This window comes from Tamandua tetradactyla, chromosome 7, assembly GCF_023851605.1.
Source record: "Tamandua tetradactyla isolate mTamTet1 chromosome 7, mTamTet1.pri, whole genome shotgun sequence".
NCBI classification, from domain to species: domain Eukaryota; kingdom Metazoa; phylum Chordata; class Mammalia; order Pilosa; family Myrmecophagidae; genus Tamandua; species Tamandua tetradactyla.
Window position 1 is genome coordinate 25,944,655 of NC_135333.1, and position 22,907 is coordinate 25,967,561.

At 40.5% G+C, this 22,907-nt stretch overlaps 1 protein-coding gene across 7 annotated transcripts in view; it reads right to left on the reverse strand.

Annotated features, from left to right (window-relative positions):
• Positions 1-22,907, reverse strand: part of LARGE1 (LARGE xylosyl- and glucuronyltransferase 1) — a 617,012-nt gene that overhangs the window by 476,842 nt on the left and 117,263 nt on the right. For all 7 annotated transcript variants that reach the window (XM_077168649.1, XM_077168652.1, XM_077168654.1 and 4 more), the window contains exon 2: positions 2,420-2,607. In XM_077168649.1, the coding sequence (XP_077024764.1) occupies positions 2,420-2,525 (106 nt within the window). In that variant the 5' untranslated portion in view covers positions 2,526-2,607. The remainder of the gene's footprint in view (positions 1-2,419; positions 2,608-22,907) is intronic.

Below are 22,907 nucleotides of genomic sequence, written 5' to 3' on the forward strand. Positions count from 1 at the left end.
TGTTTGTGATTTGGCCCCAAGGGTAGGATTAATTCTTACATCTCATGTTGATATTGAACCTACATCCAGTCTGTACATGCTGCCCAGAAGTTGTTTCTTTATTATGTTAGTTTCCCATAGTCTTTCTGCCAGCCTGGAACTTCACTCAGAATCACTAATCATACTTACTCCACTGGCCAGAGCTGGGCAAGGTAGCATGATGCTGGAAAATGTCCTTCAAATTCACATCTAACCATTACTAAGCATAGCCACTTATATAATTTCCATAATCCAGACCAACTTCTAGTATCTCCTCTTTGGAAAATGACACCATTTGCCTTGGGGAGGGGGGGTCACCCCAAAATTTCCATAGGTATCTCAGTCCATGTGTTTCAGACAGCATTAGCACCATGTGGTCTTCTCCACCACATGACCAGAAATAGGTGCATAGCTGAGGGATGGCTGAAATGTACCAGCTTCACTCACCAGTCATCCCCAACCACAGTGATTGCTTTCTGAGCACAAGTAATCAGAGGCAATCCAATCCAATTGGGGAATTAAAGACAAAATTTTCTTTCTACTGAGACTGTTGAGAATGGCGTGGACACCTTAAGCTACTTCTTTGTAGGAAAAGCAAAAAGAAAGAATCTGATGCAGAGAAAAGAAGAGCAGAGAGAAAGAGGAAGATTGAGCCACAAAAGTATCATTTTTGCTCCTGGATTCTACCCTACCTGAAGCCTGTCCTACCTCTGAACTTACTACTTACGTTAGCCCCAATTCTCTTTTTGCCAAAGTCAGTATGAATTAAGTTTCTGCCAATGAGCACAAATCAATTTTACAACTACAACTCTTCTGCACAAAAAAAGGCCACATGATATCTTGTCAAACCCCTTGCTAAAGTCCAATACCTCACAAAAGCTCTAGCCTGCTATACGGTATGGCAGTTAAAAGTCTGAGCTCTAGAGTTCAATTCAGGCTATACCTTGACCAGCTCTGGAGTCTTAAGCAGTTCACTGAAGTTTCTATGTTTCACATACACATCTGTAAAATGGGGATAATATTCATACCTACTACACTGGATTATTATGAAGAAAGTCAATACATGTAAAGTCCTTATAACAATGCCTACCACCCAGAGATGCTCAAACACTGCTGTCTATGTTGTTGTCATCATCACCGTCTTCATTTGTTATTCGTCTACCATCCCTGGGAGAAAGCTTCCTTATATCTCTTCTAGGATCCATATCAACTCACCTTCCTTCCTCTGACCCCTTTGTCAAAACTTAATCACCCCCTGCCAAGGCATAATTTACTCTATCCAGATGCTCAGATGAAAGCCGTGGCTTCTCTGGGGATGTCGCTGTGAGACGGGAACAGAGATGGGTTGCTGCCTGAGCCCCAGCACTGGGCTGAGAATCATGGGCCCATCATGCTCTGCCTGGCATATAAGCTCCACTTTGTTTATATTCAGTCTAGTGAACTAGGCAAATCTCAGGAAGTGAATAGGAGCTCTTAATTAAAAGGTAGACTTGAGCTGTCAATAAAATTATACATAAAGGAAAAGTTTAAAAACGCAGTAGTGACTTTCTTGAGGCAGATTTTCATTTGAGATGGGTTTCTTCATTATTTTTTTAAGAACATTTGCTCTTCAACACTTCCATTTCTTCCCTCCCTAAAGCTTGGGAGACCATCTTTGATCCACAAGCATATTGCACTGCATTTGAAATTACAGGCTGGAAAAATGCCAATCTCTCCACTTACTTCTAGAGAGTGGCAGAGATTCTTATATATTTTTATCTATTGGGGAGGGCAACTCCTCTGTTGCATTCCTGCATTCAGCCTGTCTATAATGCCAATCATCTTTCACACCCAGCCCAGGTCTGACAGCTCTGACAAGCCCCTTCCACAGCAAGTTAAGCTTGTCTCTTTCACTACATGCAGTGCAAAGGGTAGCAATCATCTGGTAACCTCTTCCATCTGCTTGCCAATGTCTAGTTCTGGAATTTCCATGGTCTCAGCACCTGGTTTACTATAGCTGTTAAAGAGCCCCACCATATAGTCACCATTCACATATGTGAATAAATGAATGCATATGTGGAAGAATGAATGAAACATCTGGCTGCATGAATAGCTAAATAATTCCTCTGGGATCCAATGTTTTCCCCACAATGGACAGAGAAATCAAGTTGACAAAACCTATCTCTGACATGTGTGAAACCACCACGAGATCACTGGACCAGGATGCACCTTATTTTGCTTTTCTTTTGATCTTTTTCTCTCCTCACATTATCGACTGCCTTGAACTATCTGTGTAGCTGCAGGAAAGTCACTTGCTGTGACCAGGCATCAATTTTCTACTGTTCTAATAAACGGACAGTTGGAATTAGACAGTTCTGAAATTCTTACCCTCCTTTCTTCTTATTCTGGCTTCAGTTCTTACCTTCAAAGCTCCCAGTAAACAAGTAAATCCAGGTGATGGCTGAGATGCAGAGAATAGTTAGTGAGGCAGCGAGGAATTTCCGTCTCCCTCTGCAGATTCCCAGCATCCTCTCAGAAGTGGCAATCCCTAATCCCAGCGCCGTTTCTCTGTCCGGAGCATGAAGTCGTCGTTCTCCCTCATAGTACTTTCTGAAAGGAAGAGCAAAGAGGAAGGGTTGAGTTCTTAATATTATAAATGAATGCAAATTGTATAAGAGAAATAGCTCAGAGATCTTGGAAGTATGCAACTCATCTGCCATTTCCTGCCAGCTTTGTATCCCAAGGGCTGACACTGCAGACTTGTAATCTATCAAAACTATGACAGTTCTTTAAAAAGGAATTATAAATATAGGCTCTTTCTCATACATGTCTTTTATAGTATAGGTTGGTTTTGAGGTCTGACCTAAACCTATTTATGTACCAAGCACTAACCAGGCACTTCCAAAGAATACTAGACCAAGGGTTGACATCAAAGAACACAGTCTATTGAGAGAGACAACATAAAACATCCATGGGAACCACGAGAATGATGAGTGACGAAAGTAGAGGCGAAGGAGCTAACTAATCCGTGTACATCTAGATGGCCTTGAAGAACAGATCCTTGTTCCAGGAGGAAAACACAGAGGAAGGCAATCGGGCACCCTGGGAAGCACATGCAAAGGAAAGGAGACTGGGAAGGTTGTGACATCCAACGGCCTGAGACTATTCACATTTGGAAACCTAAAAACACTCGATGGAGGACTTCCGGAGAAGATGGTGGCTTAGTAAGACGCGCGGATCTTAGTTCCTCCTCCAGAACAGCTACTAGGGGAGTAGAAACGATACAGAACAACTCCTGGAGCCATGACAGAGACCAAGAAGACAGCGTATTCCATTCTGGAATGGCTGACTGGCTGGGAGAACCCGCTCCGGTGAGATCGCCGAGGGGCGCAGGCTTCCCCGGGCCGGGGCGGCAGGCGCCCGGAGTCCCTCCCTCCCTCCTTTCCGGGCCGGCTGGTAGAATTGGACAGGTGGTCCCTTCAAGCCACGGCAGCTGGTGCCCCTCCCCCCACGCACGGCCCCCCGGGACCAGCTGGGAGAATTGGATCGGAGATCCCCAGGCCGCGGAGAACGGTGACCGGGGTCCCTTCCAAACACGTGGCTTCCCAGTCCGGCTGGGAACGGTGCACTCCCCCGGGCCGCGGCTTGGCGCCCAGGGCCGGCTAGGAGATTCGGACGCGCGCTCTCCCGGGCTGCGGCAGCCGGCAACCCTCCCCGCATTCGGATCCCCGGACCGGCTGGGAGATTCGGATTGGCACTCTTCCAAGCTGCTTCAGCTGGTGAACCTCCCCCACGGCGAGAGTTTTCCAAAGTTAAAGGACCCACAGCACCTTGTACTGGTGGGACCCGCAGACAAACGAGTGCCACGAGTGCCACCTACTGGGCAGGATAAGAAAAACAGAACCCAGAGATTTCACAGAAAAATCTTTCAACCTGTTGGGTCCAACACCCAGGGAAATCTGATTAAATCCCCAGACGCCAGCAGAAGATAACGGATCACGCTCAGAAAATTGAAAATATGGCCCAGTCAAAGGAACAAACCAATAGTTCAAACGAGATACAGGAGCTGAGACAACTAATGCTGAATATATGAACAGAAATGGAAAACCTCTTCAAAAACGAAATCGATAAATTGAGGGAAGACATAAAGAAGACATGGGCTGAACAAAAAGAAGAAATAGAAAAACTGAAAAAACAAATCACAGAACTTATGGAAGTGAAGGACAAAGTAGAAAACATGGAAAAAACAATGGATACCTACAATGATAGATTTAAAGAGACAGAAGATAGAATTAGTGATTTGGAGGATGGAACATCTGAAATCCAAAAAGAAACAGCAACTATAGGGAAAAGAATGGAAAAATTTGAACAGGGTATCAGGGAACTCAAGGACAATATGAAGCACACAAATATACGTGTTGTGGGTGTCCCAGAAGGAGAAGAGAAGAGAAAAGGAGGAGAAAAACTAATGGAAGAAATTATCACTGAAAATTTCCCAACTCTTATGAAAGACCTAAAATTACAGATCCAAGAAGTGCAGCGCACCCCAAAGAGAATAGACCCAAATAGGTATTCTCCAAGACACTTACTACTTGGAATGTCAGAGGTCAAAGAGAAAGAGAGGATCTTGAAAGCAGCAAGAGAAAAACAATCCATCACATACAAGGGAAACCCAATAAGACTATGTGTAGATTTCTCAGCAGAAACCATGGAAGCTAGAAGACAGTGGGATGATATATTTAAATTACTAAAAGAGAAAAACTGCCAACCAAGACTCCTACATCCAGCAAAATTGTCCTTCAAAAATGAGGGAGAAATTAAAACATTCTCAGACAAAAAGTCACTGAGAGAATTTGTGACCAAGAGACCAGCTCTGCAAGAAATACTAAAGGGAGCACTAGAGTCAGATATGAAAAGACAGAAGAGAGAGGTATGGAGAAGAGTGTAGAAAGAAGGAAAATCAGATATGATGTACATAATACAAAAGGCAAAATGGTAGAGGAAAATATTATCCAAACAGTAATAACACTAAATGTTAATGGACTGAATTCCCCAATCAAAAGATATAGACTGGCAGAATGGATTAAAAAACAGGATCCTGGGCGGGCCGCGGTGGCTCAGCGGGCAAAGTGCTTGCCTGCCATGCCGGAGGACCTCGGTTCGATTCCCGGCCCCAGCCCATGTAAAAAAAAAAAACAAACAAACAAACAAAATACAATAAAACAAGAAAATGTTTAAAAGATGTTTCCCTTTCTTCCATCCTTCCTTCCTTCTCTCTGTCTTTCCTTCCCTTCCTCCCTCTCTCTTTAAAAAAAAAAAAAAAAAAAAAAAAACAGGATCCTTCTATATGCTGTCTACAGGAAACACATCTTAGACCCGAAGATAAACATAGGTTGAGAGTGAAAGGTTGGGAAAAGATATTTCATGCAAATAACAACCAGAAAAGAGCAGGAGTAGCTATACTAATATCCAACAAATTAGACTTCAAATGTAAAACAGTTAAAAGAGACAAAGAAGGGCACTATATACTAATAAAAGAAACAATTAAACAAGAAGACATAACAATCATAAATATTTATGCATCAAACCGGAATGCCCCTAAATACGTGAGGAATACACTGCAAACACTAAAAAGGGAAATAGACACATATACCATAATAGTTGGAGACTTCAATTCACCACTCTCATCAATGACAGAACATCTAGACAGAAGATCAATAAAGAAATAGAGAATCTGAATATTACTATAAATGAGCTAGACTTAACAGACATTTATAGGACATTACATCCCACAACAGCAGGATACACCTTTTTCTCAAGTGCTCATGGATCATTCTCAAAGATAGACCATATGCTGGGTCACAAAGCAAGTCTTAACAAATTTAAAAAGATTGAAATCATACACAATACTTTCTCGGATCATAAAGGAATGAAGTTGGAAATCAATAATAGGCGGAGTGCCAGAAAATTCACAAATACGTGGAGGCTCAACAACACACTCTTAAACAACGAGTGGGTCAAAGAAGAAATTGCAAGAGAAATTAGTAAATACCTCAAGGCGAATGAAAAATGAAAACACAACATATCAAAACTTATGGGACGCAGCAAAGGCCGTGCTAAGAGGGAAATTTATTGCCCTAAATGCCTTTATCAGAAAAGAAGAAAAGGCAAAAATGCAGGAATTAACTGTCCACTTGGAAGAACTGGAGAAAGAACAGCAAACTAATCCCAAAGCAAGCAAAAGGAAAGAAATAACAAAGATTAGAGCAGAAATAAATGAAATTGAAAACATGAAAACAACAGAGAAAATCAATAAGACCAGAAGTTGCTTCTATGAGAAAATCAATAAGATTGATGGGCCCTTATCAAGATTGACAAAAAGAAGAAGAGAGAGGATGCAAATAAATAAGATCAGAAATGGAAGAGGAGACATAACTACTGACCTCACAGAAATAAAGGAGGTAATAACAGGATACTATGAACAACTTTACGCTAATAAACACAACAATTTAGATGAAATGGACGGGTTCCTGGAAAGACATGAACAACCAACTTTGACTCAAGAAGAAATAGATGACCTCAACAAATCAATCACAAGTAAAGAAATTGAATTAGTCATTCAAAAGCTTCCTAAAAAGAAAAGTCCAGGACCAGACAGCTTCACATCTGAATTCTATCAAACATTCCAGAAAGAATTAGTACCGACTCTCCTCAAACTCTTCAAAAAAATCGAAGTGGAGGGAAAACTAACTAATTCATTCTTTGAAGCCAACATCACCCTCATACCAAAACCAGGCAAAGATATTATAAAAAAAGAAAACTACAGACCAATCTCTCTAATGAATATAGATGCAAAAATCCTCAATAAAATTCTAGAAAATCGTATCCAACAACACATTAAAAGAATTATACATCATGACCAAGTAGGATTCATCCCAGGTATGCAAGGATGGTTCAACATAAGAAAATCAATTAATGTAATACACCATATCAACAAATCAAAGCAGAAAAATCACACGATCATCTCAATTGATGCAGAGAAGGCATTTGACAAGATTCAACATCCTTTCCTGTTGAAAACACTTCAAAAGATAGGAATACAAGGGAACTTCGTTAAAATGATAGAGGGAATATATGAAAAACCCACAGCTAATATCATCCTCAATGGGGAAAAATTGAAAACTTTCCCCCTAAGATCAGGAACAAGACAAGGATGTCCATTATCACCACTATTATTCAACATTGTGTTGGAGGTTCTAGCCAGAGCAATTAGACAAGAAAAAGAAATACAAGGCATCAAAATTGGAAAGGAAGAAGTAAAACTATCACTGTTTGCAGACGATATGATACTATACGTCGAAAACCTGGAAAAATCCACAACAAAACTACTAGAACTAATAAATGAGTACAGCAAAGTAGCAGGTTACAAAATCAACATTCAAAAATCTGTAGCATTTCTATACACTAGTAATGAACAAGCTGAGGGGGAAATCAAGAAACGAATCCCATTTACAATTGCAACTAAAAGAATAAAATACCTAGGAATAAATTTAACTAAAGAGACAAAAAACCTATATAAAGAAAACTACAAAAAACTGTTAAAAGAAATCACAGAAGACCTAAATAGATGGAAGGGCATACCGTGTTCAAGGATTGGAAGACTAAATATAGTTAAGATGTCAATCCTACCTAAATTGATTTACAGATTCAATGCAATACCAATCAAAATTCCAACAACTTATTTTTCAGAAATAGAAAAATCAATAAGCAAATTTATCTGGAAGGGCAGGGTGCCCCGAATTGCTAAAAATATCTTGAGGAAAAAAAACGAAGCTGGAGGTCTCGCGCTGCCTGACTTTAAGGCATATTATGAAGCCACAGTGGTCAAAACAGCATGGTATTGGCATAAAGATAGATATATCGACCAATGGAATCGAATAGAGTGTTCAGATACAGACCCTCTCATCTATGGACATTTGATCTTTGATAAGGCAGTCAAGCCAACTCATCTGGGACAGAACAGTCTTTTCAATAAATGGTGCCTAGAGAACTGGATATCCATATGCAAAAGAATGAAAGAAGACCTGTATCTCACACCCTATACAAAAGTTAACTCAAAATGGATCAAAGATCTAAACATTAGGTCTAAGACCATGAAACAGTTAGAAGAAAATGTAGGGAGATATCTTATGAAACTTACAATTGGAGGCAGTTTTATGGACCTTAAACCTAAAGCAAGAGCACTGAAGAAGGAAAGAAATAAATGGGAGCTCCTCAAAATTAAACACTTTTGTGCATCAAAGAACTTCATCAAGAAAGTAGAAATACAGCCTACACAATGGGAGACAATATTTGGAAATGACATATCAGATAAAGGTCTAGTATCCAGAATTTATAAAGAGATTGTTCAACTCAACAACAAAAAGACAGCCAACCCAATTACAAAATGGGAAAAAGACTTGAACAGACACCTACCAGAAGAGGAAGTACAAATGGCCAAAAGGCACATGAAGAGATGCTCAATGTCCCTGGCCATTAGAGAAATGCAAATCAAAACCACAATGAGATATCATCTCACACCCACAGAATGGCCATTATCAACAAAACAGAAAATGACAAGTGCTGGAGAGGATGCGGAGAAAGAGACAAACTTATCCACTGTTGGTGGGAATGTCAAATGGTGCAACCACTGTAGAAGACAGTTTGGCGGTTCCTCAAAAAGCTGAATATAGAATTGCCATACGACCCAGCAATACCGTTGCTAGGTATCTACTCAAAGGACTTAAGGGCCAAGACACAAACGGACATTTGCACACCAATGTTTATAGCAGCGTTATTTACAATTGCAAAGAGATGGAAACAGCCAAAATGTCCATCAACAGACAAGTGGCTAAACAAACTGTGGTTTATACGTACGATGGAATATTATGCAGCTTTAAGACAGAATAAACTTATGACGCATGTAATAACATGGATGGACCTAGAGAACATTATGCTGAATGAGTCTAGCCAAAAACTTAAGGACAAATACTGTATGGTCCCACTGATGTGAACCGACATTCGAGAATAAACTTGGAATATGTCATTGGTAACAGAGTCCAGCAGGAGTTAGAAACAGGGTAAGATAATGGGTAATTGGAGCTGAAGGGATACAGACTGTGCAACAGGACTAGATACAAAAACTCAAAAATGGACAGCACAATAATACCTAATTGTAAAGTAATCATGTTAAAACACTGAATGAAGCTGCATCTGAGCTATAGGTTTTTTTTTTGTCTGTCTGTTTGTCTTTTTTTATCTTTTCCTTTTCTTTTTTTTACTATTATTATTATTTTTATTTTTTTCTCTATATTAACATTCTATATCTTTTTCTGTTGTTTTGCTAGTTCTTTTCCTAAATCGATGCAAATGTACTAAGAAATGATGATCATGCATCTATGTGATCATGTTAAGAAGTACTGATTGCATATGTAGAATGGAATGATTTCTAAATGTTGTGTTAATTTCTTTTTTTTTCTTTAATTAATAAAAAAAAAATCAAAAGAAAAAAACAAAAAACACTCAATGGGGGCTGCTTTCATAGCTTCCAAACTTGAATACAGAAGGTGCCCAGAAAAGCATGGAGACAATTAAAATGTGCAGAGAATAAAAAGAAGCAAACAGACACAGCATAAGCAGCCGGCAGAGCAACTATCATTAGACCACAACAAAAGCCAGGCCATGGCGTGTTAAAAGAAGAGTGAGAAGGTCAATAGGGATGGAGTAGAAGGTCCACAGTCTCTCACCTGAGTTTTAGACCAGGAAATCATGGATGTTATAAGAGTTAAAAAATCAATAGACTAAAAAAAAAAAAAATCAATAGACTGTGTGACCTCGTCTCCCCCACCACCTCACAGAAATGTCAGGTGGGCTATATAGGTGAAGAAGAAAGTCCAAATGACACTTCCCTAACAGAACAGAACCCACCCACTGCAAGCAGCTATAAGAGGCTTCAGATTCCTAAAGAATGGATGTTCACGAAATTGCTGGTTCGGGTGTTCTCTTCTATAATGCCCCTTTTGTAACTCTTGTGCCCCATCTAATGATGGTCAGCCTTTCCCACCAGCCTTGGCTTTCCCAGAAGCCACCCCACCCCCACCCCTGATTAATCCTGCATTCCCTAACATCTAGCACCTGTTAACTACTGATGCCTAGTAATTGTCTGTTAAATGAATTAATGGAATCAGATTCTAACCAAAGGAGACCCTCTCAAGCTTCAGGAGGTTTTGTCCCACCACTTGCTGACAATAAACACCTAGTGGAGCCAAACCCAACTGGTAAGAAAGCCCAGCCACTCCAATGGAATTTTCTAAATGGTCCTCTTTTGAAACAGATGAAAGACCACAGGCCTTGAGGGCCTGGACTTGAAAGTAAAACTGAAAAAAGCAAATGCTTTAAACAAAGGATGATGACTTGTGAAAAATCACGCCCTAGGGAAATTTTCCCTTCTAAAGAATGGGAAACAAACCCTACACACACACACACACACACACACAGAGGACCAGAATCACAAAACAATGGAATCTCCTAGGAGGAGGGAGTATGGGCCAGACAGCTGGGAAGGTGGACAGACCTGGATTCAAATCCAGGTGTCATCCTCTATTAGCTGTATCCTTGAGCAAGCCTTCTGTCTCTGGTTAAGCTTCATTTTGTTCATCTATAAAATGGGAAGATGTTCCCTATCTTGGAAGGTTATTAGATGAGCTTAAATGAGAACGCTTTTGAATAAGTGGCCAGCAAAGATTCATGGAGCACATGGCAGGAGTGAGCCCTCCTTCCTGAGGGCAAAAGAGATGCTCACTTACTTTCCCATCTCATCCCTCTCCTCCCTACAGAGCCCCACCACCACCACTATAGCGTCCGGGGGTGGGGGGGGGGGGGAGAACAGATCCCAACAACAGGTACTGACTGATTGGCTGCATGGATGATTTCAATCCGAAGGACCTACTTATTCAATTCTTCTTCAGGAGGGACCACCACATTAAAATCACAAATTGTTTTGTTTTGCTCTTTTACAATTCACTTATAATAACGATAGTAAAGACAATTAGTAGTGAGTAGCACTTATTATGTATCATAATGTATGTGTATTATGTATTGCATGTTTAATTATCAAAATAATCTATGAGGTAGGTAATATTTTTAATCACCATTTTATAGATGAAAAACCTAAGGCCTAGAGAAGTTCCTTAACTGGCCAAAGTTAGAAGCGAGAAGCTAGGGAGAAGCAGAGGTACCCCAGGCACCCCCTTAGTAACTGATGCTAAGAACTCTTGCAGGGAGCAGGGGGCACACTTTTTCCTTCTGGGCTAATCTAAATACCACATATTGAACCTTATGATTATTTCCTTTGCAAGATCAAATAGATCATAACTGTTTGCTCCCATTCCTAAGAAAATAACAGTAGACAGAAATATAATTGAAAAGCTATAGATGAATTCAGACATTAAGGGAAAGTAGGAAGATGAAAATTTAACCCAACTGGCATTATTAACATAAATAACATTTTTTTTTTTTTAACATGGGCAGGCACCGGGAATCGAACCCGGGTCCTCTGGCATGGCAGGCAAGCATTCTTGCCTGTTGAGCCACCGTGGCCCGCCCATAAACAACATTTTTAAAGATGCTTTAAAACACATATTTTCACTCTTTCCTATCACCATCTGCAAAAGTTAATTTCAGCTTGTACAACGTACACAAAGTTTTAAAACAGTCTAGGGTGTTTCGCATTTTATGATAACACTGGCATCTGAAATTAAACCCAGCAGGTAAAAATATTACCTCATGAATTTGACTTTTAAATCACACCTCTGTATACTACATAAACATTCAAAAAAAAAAAAAAACTCAGTTTATATCAGAAGTTACTCCAGAAAGTCAATACAGGAATCAGCATAAGAAGAACAAAGGAAGGAAGGAGCTGGAAATTCCATCCCAAATGTGCAAATGTTGATGCAAAACCTAGCCTTTTTCCATGCTGGCTCCTAAAAATGAGAAGCCCCCACCTGCTAATCCAGGGTTCTAAGGTCATGCCTAAACCCCCTTCTCAAAGCAAACATCCAATAGGCTGGCCACGCCTATCTCTTCTTCCCCAAACCTCAACTCCATCTGTCTTCTCCCTCACGTAACCAATAAAATCCACACATGAAGAACACAGTGTGACCCATAAAAATGATCACAATATATTAAGCCACAAAAGTAGAATCCAAATTTCCACGATGTGTACCTTTCGAGGCAAAGTAATACAGTGTACATACCTGTATAAATACCTACATATCTAAGTATATAAAAAGGCATGAATGTTGAAAGCTTTTTTGATATATATGAATCTCTATTTCTTTCAAATTTCCTACAAGGAGCTTTTATAATTAAAAAAATATTTAAAAGCTTAAATCAATGTCTTCTTGTTTTATCACTTGCAATTCAAAATATAAAATGAGTTAGCTTTAATTTACACACTAGGTGCAATTAGTTAACTTCTATAGTATCCTAGCTGGGAATACATCCTACAGGGCAGCTGGTTACCACTTGAAAGACTCGAATCAGAAACCCATATTGCCGCTGGAATGCTCCAAGCTAGTTCTGACCAACATCAGAAGCTCTGTTTTAATTGTATCATGGATGTTAGAAACGGTTTTTCATTGGTGATTGAGATGTGTGGATTGTCTAGAAACACTGCACAGATGCTTACATGAAAACCCAAACTGATCCTAGTGTGTATGACAAATGGAGGATTTGGGTTCTAAAACGAAGACTGGCTGGATCTTGCCACTCACATATAGTCACCCCTGGCTGGAGTGAAGCTTTCTCGTAAGATGCTGTCCCAGTACCGAAGAGGGCAGAGAGCTGGGACCTCACCGAACTTAGAAAACAGGCTCTACCTGCTAACAAACACTTGAGAATGTGGAAGGCAGCATTGCTTCTGAGGCTGGGCTTTCTCTGAAATGTTCAATCTGGAAGCTAGGGTGTAGGGAGGTGACTTAAAGCCCTAGTCTGCCTCTAATTGTTGGAGGAAACAATATTCACTAAAAGTCGTATAATGGATGTAGCTTTTCTCTACCCCAACTTCTCTTTCCCACACCACATCCAGCACATCACACTTCTCTGGTGGTGGCTCTCACCAGGTCTTAACAGGATTTCAGAGCTTGCTCCTCACTGGTCTTCCTGCCCTTGGGCTCAGCTCTCTTGTTATGAAGCTTCTCTGCTGGGGCACAGAAACTGTGCCTCTTCGCTGAAACTTTCCCTTTTTATATTAATCCATGCCTCTGTGTGTGCACACTAGTGAACTCAAGCAAGTGCACACCTAGTCCTGTCCGGAGGACTCAATTGTATAAATAGCAGCAAAGCTCTGGCACATTTACCTTAAGTAGAGTCTCGTCACCATGAACACTTAAAGTGTTACGCTGTGAGAATACTGTGTTACAGATGCCTCTTCTTCCCGTGGTAGATTTAGTGTCATTCTTGCCCAACTTTTGATAAGATTTGTCAAGGGAAGGATCTCAGATTTACCACTCAAAACTGTAGATAGTGTCAGCAATGACTCAAACTGAAAACAAATAAATGTTACTCTTTTGAAACTTTACATAAATCTCTGACAGTGAAGGCACTGATGTGTGATTTTCTTAAGATAACATTCTGATTATCTTGTAAGATGAGATGAAAGAATTGAATTGAAAATGCATCTCCCCATACCACGAAGAGTCAGTTCATTCATTGATTCATTTATTCATTCAGCATGTCCTTTCAACTGTATTCTAAGGCACTGAAGATAGAGCAGTGAAGTGAGACAAGAGGTCCACTCCCACGGATTTTCAGGTTAGTTACTGAAAAACTCTTCATTTGTCTTCTCCACAATCAACATCTAACAAGTTAAAAGGCTGGGGCAGTTCAACATTTTTGGTGACTCAATACAAGTTCCTACCATTTCTCTTTCACACATCTGAATCTTGCCAAGACTGCAAGGGAAAAAGTCAAACTATTACCCATCTAATGACTTATCTATGCTTCTATAAGAAGACAGAAAAATGAGATGTTGAGCCAGCAATGGTTTACACCAAACAGTTTTGTATTTTTCTTTGACTTACTTGATGATAATTTAAACATAAAATAAACTAATGAAATAGCATTGAGCTCTTTAGCAAACTGGGACTGTCAATAAAGTGTAATTTTATTGGAAACTATTTTTTTTTAAGTTTGAAAAATACTTGTAGCCTAGAGAGTTCAGTAGACAGACAACATCTTACTTCTCTTTGTAGCCCATTTGAACTCTGTGATGGGGTGATGGATAGTAAAACAGATTGGCTGCCCATTCAACTCTGTTCTGTAGCAAAGAACCGATCTTATGTTTCCAGAGGAAAGAACTCTAGAATTTGAGGTCCAGCATGTCCACCAACTAAATCAGTGACTTTCATGGTTTCAAATACGCCTCCAGGCCTTTGCAAGTACCTTCCCTCTGCTGAAATGCTTATAGTTCCATACTTTTGCTATGGGTCTAGATCTTGAATCCCTCAACTCAGAGAGGTCTTCTCAGATGCCTCTATGCCTAAGTAGCTCCCCCCTCTATCGCCCATTTGTGTATCATCATGCTCTAGTTATTTCTTCCATAGCACTTGTATTAGTTAGGGTTCTCTAGAGAAACAGAACCAACAGGGAACACTTGCAAATATAAAATTTATGAAAGTGTCTCACGTGATCGTAGGAACGCAGACTCCAAAATCCACAGGGCAGTCTGCGAAGCCGATGACTCCTATGGATGGCCTGGACGAACTCCACAGGAGAGGCTCACCAGCCAAAGCAGGAATGGAACCTGTCTCCTCTGAGTCCTCCTTAAAAGGCTTCCCATGATTGGATTTAGCATCACTAATTGCAGAAGACACTCCCCTTTGGCTGATTACAAATGGAATCAGCTGTGGATGTAGCTGACGTGATCATGACCTAATCCTATGAAATGTCCTCATTGCAACAGACAGGCCAGCGCTTGCCCAATCAGATGAACAGGTGCCACAACTTGGCCAAGTTGACACCTGTCCCTAACCATGACAGCACTCATCAAATTTGAAATTAGACAATTATTTGATTGTTTACTTGTTTAATGGCTGCTTTGACCACTAGATATTACTCTCCACTTGGGCAAAAAACATGGGTCCTTTATATTCAATGTATTCCCAGGCACATAGGAGCCATTCAATGAGTAAGTATTAAATGAATAAACAAGTGTGTATATGTCAGGAGATCCTCAGCCATCAGGTACAAAATAGTCATTCCAGTGTTGTTTCAAAAATACCTCTAAACAAAAGCCTGCTCACTAGTTGTGTATGTGTAACATAAGAAACAAAACATGCACAATGTTTGCAGTAGGTCCCTATGGTAATGGGATGCTCTACAGACACATGTCTGCATGTTTGAGGCTGCTTTCAAAGTCGATTTTCATAGCCCTCTCTCCTTCCCGTGCTGCAGGAAAACATGCATGAAGAGTTGGGCTTCTTCCTCTAAGCTCCTGTTCTATCTTGCAGTGGCTCCTCTTTCCCACATGTCTCTGTGAACTAGGACTCAAAGCCTCTCCTCTGATAGCTGACCCTTTGGTCTGTCAAGCAGGTAAGCCCAACTTCTTTTTTCATTTGAGAATGGCACTTGGCCTTGGAGGCAGTATTTAAACATTGATCATGTGAACCAGAAGAGTAAAAGCCACATGCAATATGATTTGGTACAAGCATTGAGGACTTAAGGAGTCATTGCATTGTGAGGACTCTAAGAGTCCTTTCCTGCCAACCTTGTTTCACTTGATCCTGCTGCGAAGTCAAATTCTCTCGCTTCAGGGAAGCATGACCTTTGGCCCTTAAAAACACTGTGATGTCCCAGATCAAGGGCAGTGGCTACAACCACCCATTTTCATACAACTCTGCACTGAGGACACATCACTTGTATACCAATTATCTTGCCGGTCTTGTTTCTCATCTACATTAAAAGCAAACCTCAAGGCACAGTCAACACTTCACATGGGCCTAACAGCAACTGAAAAGGACTGGGAGTCAGAAGACCTGGGCTCAAGGCCCAGCTTTGCACATACTGGGTGTGGGGACTTGGCAAGTCATTCAATATCCTGGGGTCTCCTGTCTTTCTTCCACAAAAGCCCAAAAACCATATCAAGCAGTAAGGGCTGCTGCAAGGGTCAAGGGAAACAAACAGGAATCCAAAATACGATTATACATCAGGAATGTAAGATGCTGTAGCAGTATTGATAACCTTAAAATGCACTGATTGAAGTTTAGCTACATGATCAAATTCTAAGGACAGTATGGATGTCACAGCCTTCTTGCTGTGAGCGCCACCACATGGAGGAGGGAAGAGAGGGAATTAACAAATACATGTATGTCCTAGTCCTGTCTCAAGGTAGTATATACTGGTAAAAGAACTGCTAAAAAGAAATGAACATTCTTCCATCTACCAGGGGGAGACAAAAACATCCACGGAACACATTATTCAATCTGTTACTCTTCTTCACAAAGGGACTGCCCCATGAAACAAATTTTACCTCAAGATTTGGTACCAAGAAATATTTACTCTTGATTTGCCAATGATTCCTTTGATAAGACAACAATACTCGTCTTAAAAATGTGCATCCTATTTTCTATTAGTGCTTTGGTATCAGGATCTCAGATCATTTGGAAATAATCAGATATTATGAATATTTAGTCACCCTACGTGTCTAGCAAAACTTAGTTTTATATCAGTAATGTCCAGGAGAAATACAGTGTGAGTCACATACTTAAATTTTCCAGCATCCACATTTTAAAAAGGTAAGGTGAAACAGGAGAAACAAATTTTCATAAAATATTGCACTCAACCCAATATGTCCAAACTGTTAGCATTTTAACATCGAACCAACATAAAACATTATTAGTGAGACATTGTGTGTTCTTTTTCTCCTAGTACCCCTTTGAAATCCAGGGTCCATCTTACATTGATAGCACAGCTCAGTCTAGCCCCACTTCAAGTGCTCAATCGCCACACGGGGCCAGCGGCCACCACATTAGACAGAGCAGGTTTAAATGGTTTCTAAGTGTTGACAGCATACAGTTTAGGGAAATAAGTCTGGCTTATTTCCAGGCTTGAGACTGCAATTGAGGCAGACGGCTCAGAGGCTTTGCAGTCATACAAGCTAGATAAATAACAGCCTGAGCTAAGTTAGGAGCAGTAGAACTGCAGAGAACTATATTTAACTGGGTGTGAGAGTGCTTAGGAAAGAACAAACCATTTATTGGACACTTTCACATAGGGTTAGCTCTTTACAACCATGCCATGAGACTCAACTTTACAGATAAGAACCCTGGGGTGTCTGAAAATGAGTGACTCCAGTCACACAGCTGCTAAGACGGAGTTCTAGGATTAGCCTTAAGGATTCTGACTTCAAATCCAATGGGCTTTTCTCTGCCTGGCTTTAAAGACCTCCCCAATCTGACCCCTGCCTACCTCACTTTCCAGCCTCAGATCCCATCACCCAAACCCTACCTTTCAATCCAGGAACACCAGCTGAATGTAAGACACTACCTTGCTTCACATTCACCTGCCTTCTTCTCACCTGCCCCTCCTCCACCTGCTGGGCTCTCTCTGTATAATTTCTGGTTACCGACAGGGTGAGTCTCTAAGACAGAGGTTCTCAATAGAGGGCGATTTTGCAGCTCCCCCAGAGGACAACTGGCAATACCTGGAGACAATTTTGATGGTCAGAATTGGGGGTGGGGGGTGATGCTACTTGCATCTAGTGGACAGAGGTTAGGGATGCTGATAAGCATCCTATAAGGCACAAGACAGTTCCCCTAACAAAGAATTATCTGTCCCCAAATAACAATAGTGCTGAGGCAGAGAAACCCTACACTAAGGCACCACTTCTTCAGGAGACTTCTGTCTAATTAAACGGGTCAGAACATGTTTCAACCAGGCATATACTCAGGAAAAATAGCAAATTCACTGTGATAATCTTTTTGCCCAAAATCACCTTCCTAGGCTTGAGGCAGGACCATGCACCGATCAGCATCCCAGCCAGCTTTATTAATTTCCATCCTCTGTATTGCACCACACAATCTGGGTTCTGTTTTATAAGGGCAGGAACTCAACTTTAACAAAGCTGTCAACAGTGGGTGGTAAGTAGTAATTCTAGCACAGAGCTCCCTCTGGGGTGACACAGACGGAGGAGCAAAAAGGGGGGGAAATGGAGAAGCAATCAAAAATTTCCACTTACTATATTAACCTTCTTCAACAACGCATTGCCAAACACATCTTTAAATGCAAATTGATCTTTTCCTGAGTATATGCACTTTTCCTGGGGTCAGACTCCAGCTTCAAGGAGGCTGATTTTTACGTTTCTCTCTTGAATGTTAAAGCAGCCCTTAATCACATCCAGGAGGCTACCTGTGAAGCCACCCGCTGGAGAGCTTTGGTCTTCATACTTTGATTTTCACTTTGGAAAGGGATAATTTAAGCAGGTAGGCCTCATATTTTCATTTCACTTAAGCAAACACTCAGAAGCAGTTAACAAGGCCTAATGCTACAAAATGCACTTCGGTATTCCAGATTCTTGAAAGATTATGTGTCTCACTCGCAGAGTCTATTTTTCCTTGGTGTTCCAAGACCTTTGGAGATTTTATATAAATATCTCCTGTGGCAAATGATGACAAGGCACAAGGTGGCAGCTATCTCTTTACCTTTTCTCTGCCTTTCATTATTCATCCATTCCATGCAGCAAGGCCGGGGCTTGGTGCTGGGGATAGAGAAATGGATGCAGCACGGCCCCTGTCCTTAAGAAGCCTTAAGAAAGCATAGGGGACAGATGGACAGACAGGAACTCTGTGAACCTGAATGCAAGTCAGGATCAAGGAGATAAAGTTCTCAGGAGATGTCATCTGAGCTGAGCCAAAGAGATTGGCATGATTTCAAAACACTGGGAAGAAAAAAGCCAACCCTGGCAAAGGAAGCCACAATGCATGCCTGGGACCCGTGGATGATAAGACACCATTTCTTCCAGAAGGGGTACAGAAAATGGTCAGACAAGGAGGCTGATAGGCAGAGGGGAATGGGACTGGGACAGGCCTTAAATGAAAGAGAACTGGAAGTTTATTTAACAGCCCCTCAGGAGCTATTGGAAATTCCTGAGTAGGAATCATGGCATCTGTTTAAGAAAATGAATGAGCCTGACAATAGCGTGAGAAAAGATGAGACGGAGAAGGTGCTGGACCAGAGGCCAAGCTGAAGGCAGACCCTGCAGGGGGCCAACTGAATCGCCAGACCCTTCTTTCCTGTAAACATCTCGCCGATTTGGTCCATACATACGGCAGCACTGGGCCCAGGGATGGGGCCTCCAACCGCAGGGCTAAATCATGACCAGTCCCCATGTGTTACAGCAATACTACCCTCCTTTGCCAGGGATTAGGATGGCCTATAACCCAGTTCTGGTCACAAGCTACAATGCAAGGAGAAATCAACACGGAGGATGTCAGGAAGGAAATGGAAATTCCCCCTTTGAAAAGACAGAAAAATTATTTGCCTCAGATCATAAAGAAGGTTCCTCTAAGGGTAAAGCATATGGCTGAAGGGCTAGTCCTGATTTCAAGAAACTTGAACTATATTGTAAAATGGCTCTCAACAGTTGCATCCATTAACTTGTTTCAATCTTGTCCTAATCTAGGCCTTATACTTATCTTTGCAATTAAACAAGAATGACTTTTCTTAAGGTCACCTAAATCTCTTTCCTCTGTGCACACAAGGATTTATCTTTATTATGATGATGACTTTAAACTCCTAGGACCTGGCACACAGGAAGCTCAAGCAATAGTAGCTATTTGGTGGCTACCATATACCCAACTCCACATTGGGCACTTGACAAGATCTTCATCTCATTTAATCCTCCCAAGATCCCTATTATTTGTGTACTATTATTACATTGTACAGACAAGAAAGCCATGCACAGAGTGAGTTAAATAAAAATGCCACCTACTACGCAGATAGTATATGCTAGAACCAGGATTAAACATGGGTGGGGGGTGTCAGGCATGTCATAAGCACAGATAAACATGGGTGGGGGGTGTCAGGCATGTCATAAGCACAGATAAGCTACATAATAATGAATCAAGTACTAGTAGAGGTAATTATTAAACCAAAGAACTTGGGAGGAGGTAGATAAACCAGCCTATTCTTTACTTTTCCCCCATTCATAATTAATTGTACATTCAAAGTACAAAATGCTTAGTGGTTGACCTTCAACATTGTGCAGGAATCAAAATAGGAAACCAACTGAGGCAGAAAGATAGGAAGGGGCATTTCAAGTTCTATGGGGTAGGAATACCCAGTTCTCAGAGGCAAGCTTTTCCCATTAGCCAGTCAGGTAAAGAGCAGCAGGACTGACTCAAGGCAGCTGGCAGATGGACAGACTAGCCCAAAGCCACCCCAGGTCTCCACATTCTAAGTGGTGTGAAAGAAAGAGCACCAGCCCAGGCTTCATGAAACTTCAAGGTGCTGGTCCTGCTTGGCCGGGTGCTTTGTGACCTGAATTGCACACTTAACTTCCCTGAGCCTCAGTATCCAAATTTTAAAAATAAGAGTGAGCTTGATAATTGCTAACATCTCTTCCAGCACTAAGACCTGAAACATGGCATTTGCTTATCAATTCCAATATCTGCCAGGAGACATAAATCCCTCCCTTGCTGGGGTGAGAACTATTTTTTTCTCTTTAACAATATCCTACTTTTCTAGCTCCAGGTAAGAACTTTCACTAATCCTTCTGCCACCTTCAAAGTTAAAGATTAAACCTCAGGCATCCGGACTTCTATAAAAAAATCAAATTGTTCAAATAAATCTCACCCACACAACACATTAGACAGATGCAGCACATAAAGTAAACGGTCTGGTTAATAAGTGCTAGTTCATTAGCTGTGGGGCTGTCAGGAGAACCCAATAGCTGTGATAACACACAAAGCTGTCCCCATTTGAGAAGTCAAACTAAATGCCTTCCATTTTTATTGCCCACTTCATAACTTTGCTGCCTGTCTTTAAGAATCAATAGCCTGGTGGTTTTGGTATCCAATAAACTTGTCTTAGTTTGGAAGTTTTTCATTTCCCGTGCCACTTGAGGAGAGCAGGATAAGGCAAATTACAACTCTCATGGTATCTGTTTGGCTAAATTTATAATTTTATACTGGTATGTTCCAGGAATTTCTGCAAGGCAATGAGGAAAAGACAGCAGACATCACGCCAGAGGCCCCATCCCAAGATCAAGGAAGCTTCCAAATGGGATCATTTGGGACAACTAATTTAACAGGTTTCATATGTGCAAATATTAACTGGTCTACCCTGGGTGACCTATCATTCACCTCGTGAAGAATATTTACCTAGCAATTACTATGTGCCAAACCCTGTGCTAACTGATTTATATATATTACCTCACTAGTCCCCAAATGTAATTAAGTGGGAAAAAAATACATTCTTTGATATACATACACAAATAAATAATACATATATATAGTACATTTATTTATTTATATTTATTTTTACATTTATACAGAACACTGAAACAAAAAACAAACTAATGCTAGATTTGTGGGTAAGAGAAAATAGCAAAAGACTTGAAGAACAACCACATATTTAAAGCAAATCATTATGTATATGCATAGACTCAAGATCAATAAGTCTTGCCTAAAAGAGAGCTTGGGGAGGGGGTAGTTCACTAATCTAATAGAAATTTTTTAGATGGGGAAAGTGAGGCTCAGACAAGAAAGTGACATGTCTAAAGTGATCCAGGGTACAAAGGACAGAATTAAGTCTAAAATCTGAGTTCTTATCTTCTTGTTCAACTGCTTCTTTTCTCTTCTCTCCTCCTTCTTCTTCTTCAACATTATCACTATCAAATCAACTTATACTTTTTTAAAAAAGTGACTAAAGATCTAAACATAGAAAGAGTCATGATTTGGAAGCTTTTAAGTTGGGAGGGACAGATCTTTCAAGAATCTGTAAGTTCAAATCCACAGAAGTAGAAAATAAGTAAGTGGTTAGGAGGGGCTGGGTGGAGGGGAGAATGGAGAGTGACTGCCAATAATATGGGCCTTCTTTTGGGGGTAATAAAAATTTTCTGGAATTAGTGATAATGAGCACACAAACTTGTGAATATGCTAATAACTACTGAATATTACACTTTGAATACGTGAATTCTATGTTATGTAAATTATATCTGAATTCAAAAGAATAACTGGTGACATAAGAACAATGAAGGGTCAGGGTTTAATATCACAGAGTAGCTCCTACTTAAATAAAGAAACAAGTTAAAATAAAAGGGGGTAGACTCTCCAGAGCTTCAGCTAGTTCCATCTCCCTACCCCATATTACTGACAGCCCCTTCCAACATGAAAAAGTCAGAATGGGCATAGCCCAAATACCTCTGAAGACTGGGATAGAAACATCAAAGGTGATGGTGCAGTTATACAGAGAAGGTAGGGTTTAACAAACGAATATGACTGCTGAATCGGTAAACTGATATTTCTTTTAGTCTCCAGTATCTTAGAGCAGCTGGAAGTAAAAACCTAAAATCGTAGAATTGTAACCCATAGCAAACTCTGAAATCTGTTCTGTACCTAATTGTTGCACTGTGCTTTGAAACTTATTGCTTTTTTGTATATATGCTATTTTTCACAAAAAGAAGAAAAAAAGTTTATTGTGATGATAAAAAATATATATATTCCTCCTAGCCTCCTACATTCTGGAGCAGCTGGAAGGAAAAATCTGAGATGATGGTATGGTAGCCCATTACAAACTCTAGGACCTATTCTGTAACTACTTCGAAAACTATTGCTGTTTTTCTTTCTTTGCTTTGTATATATGCTATATTA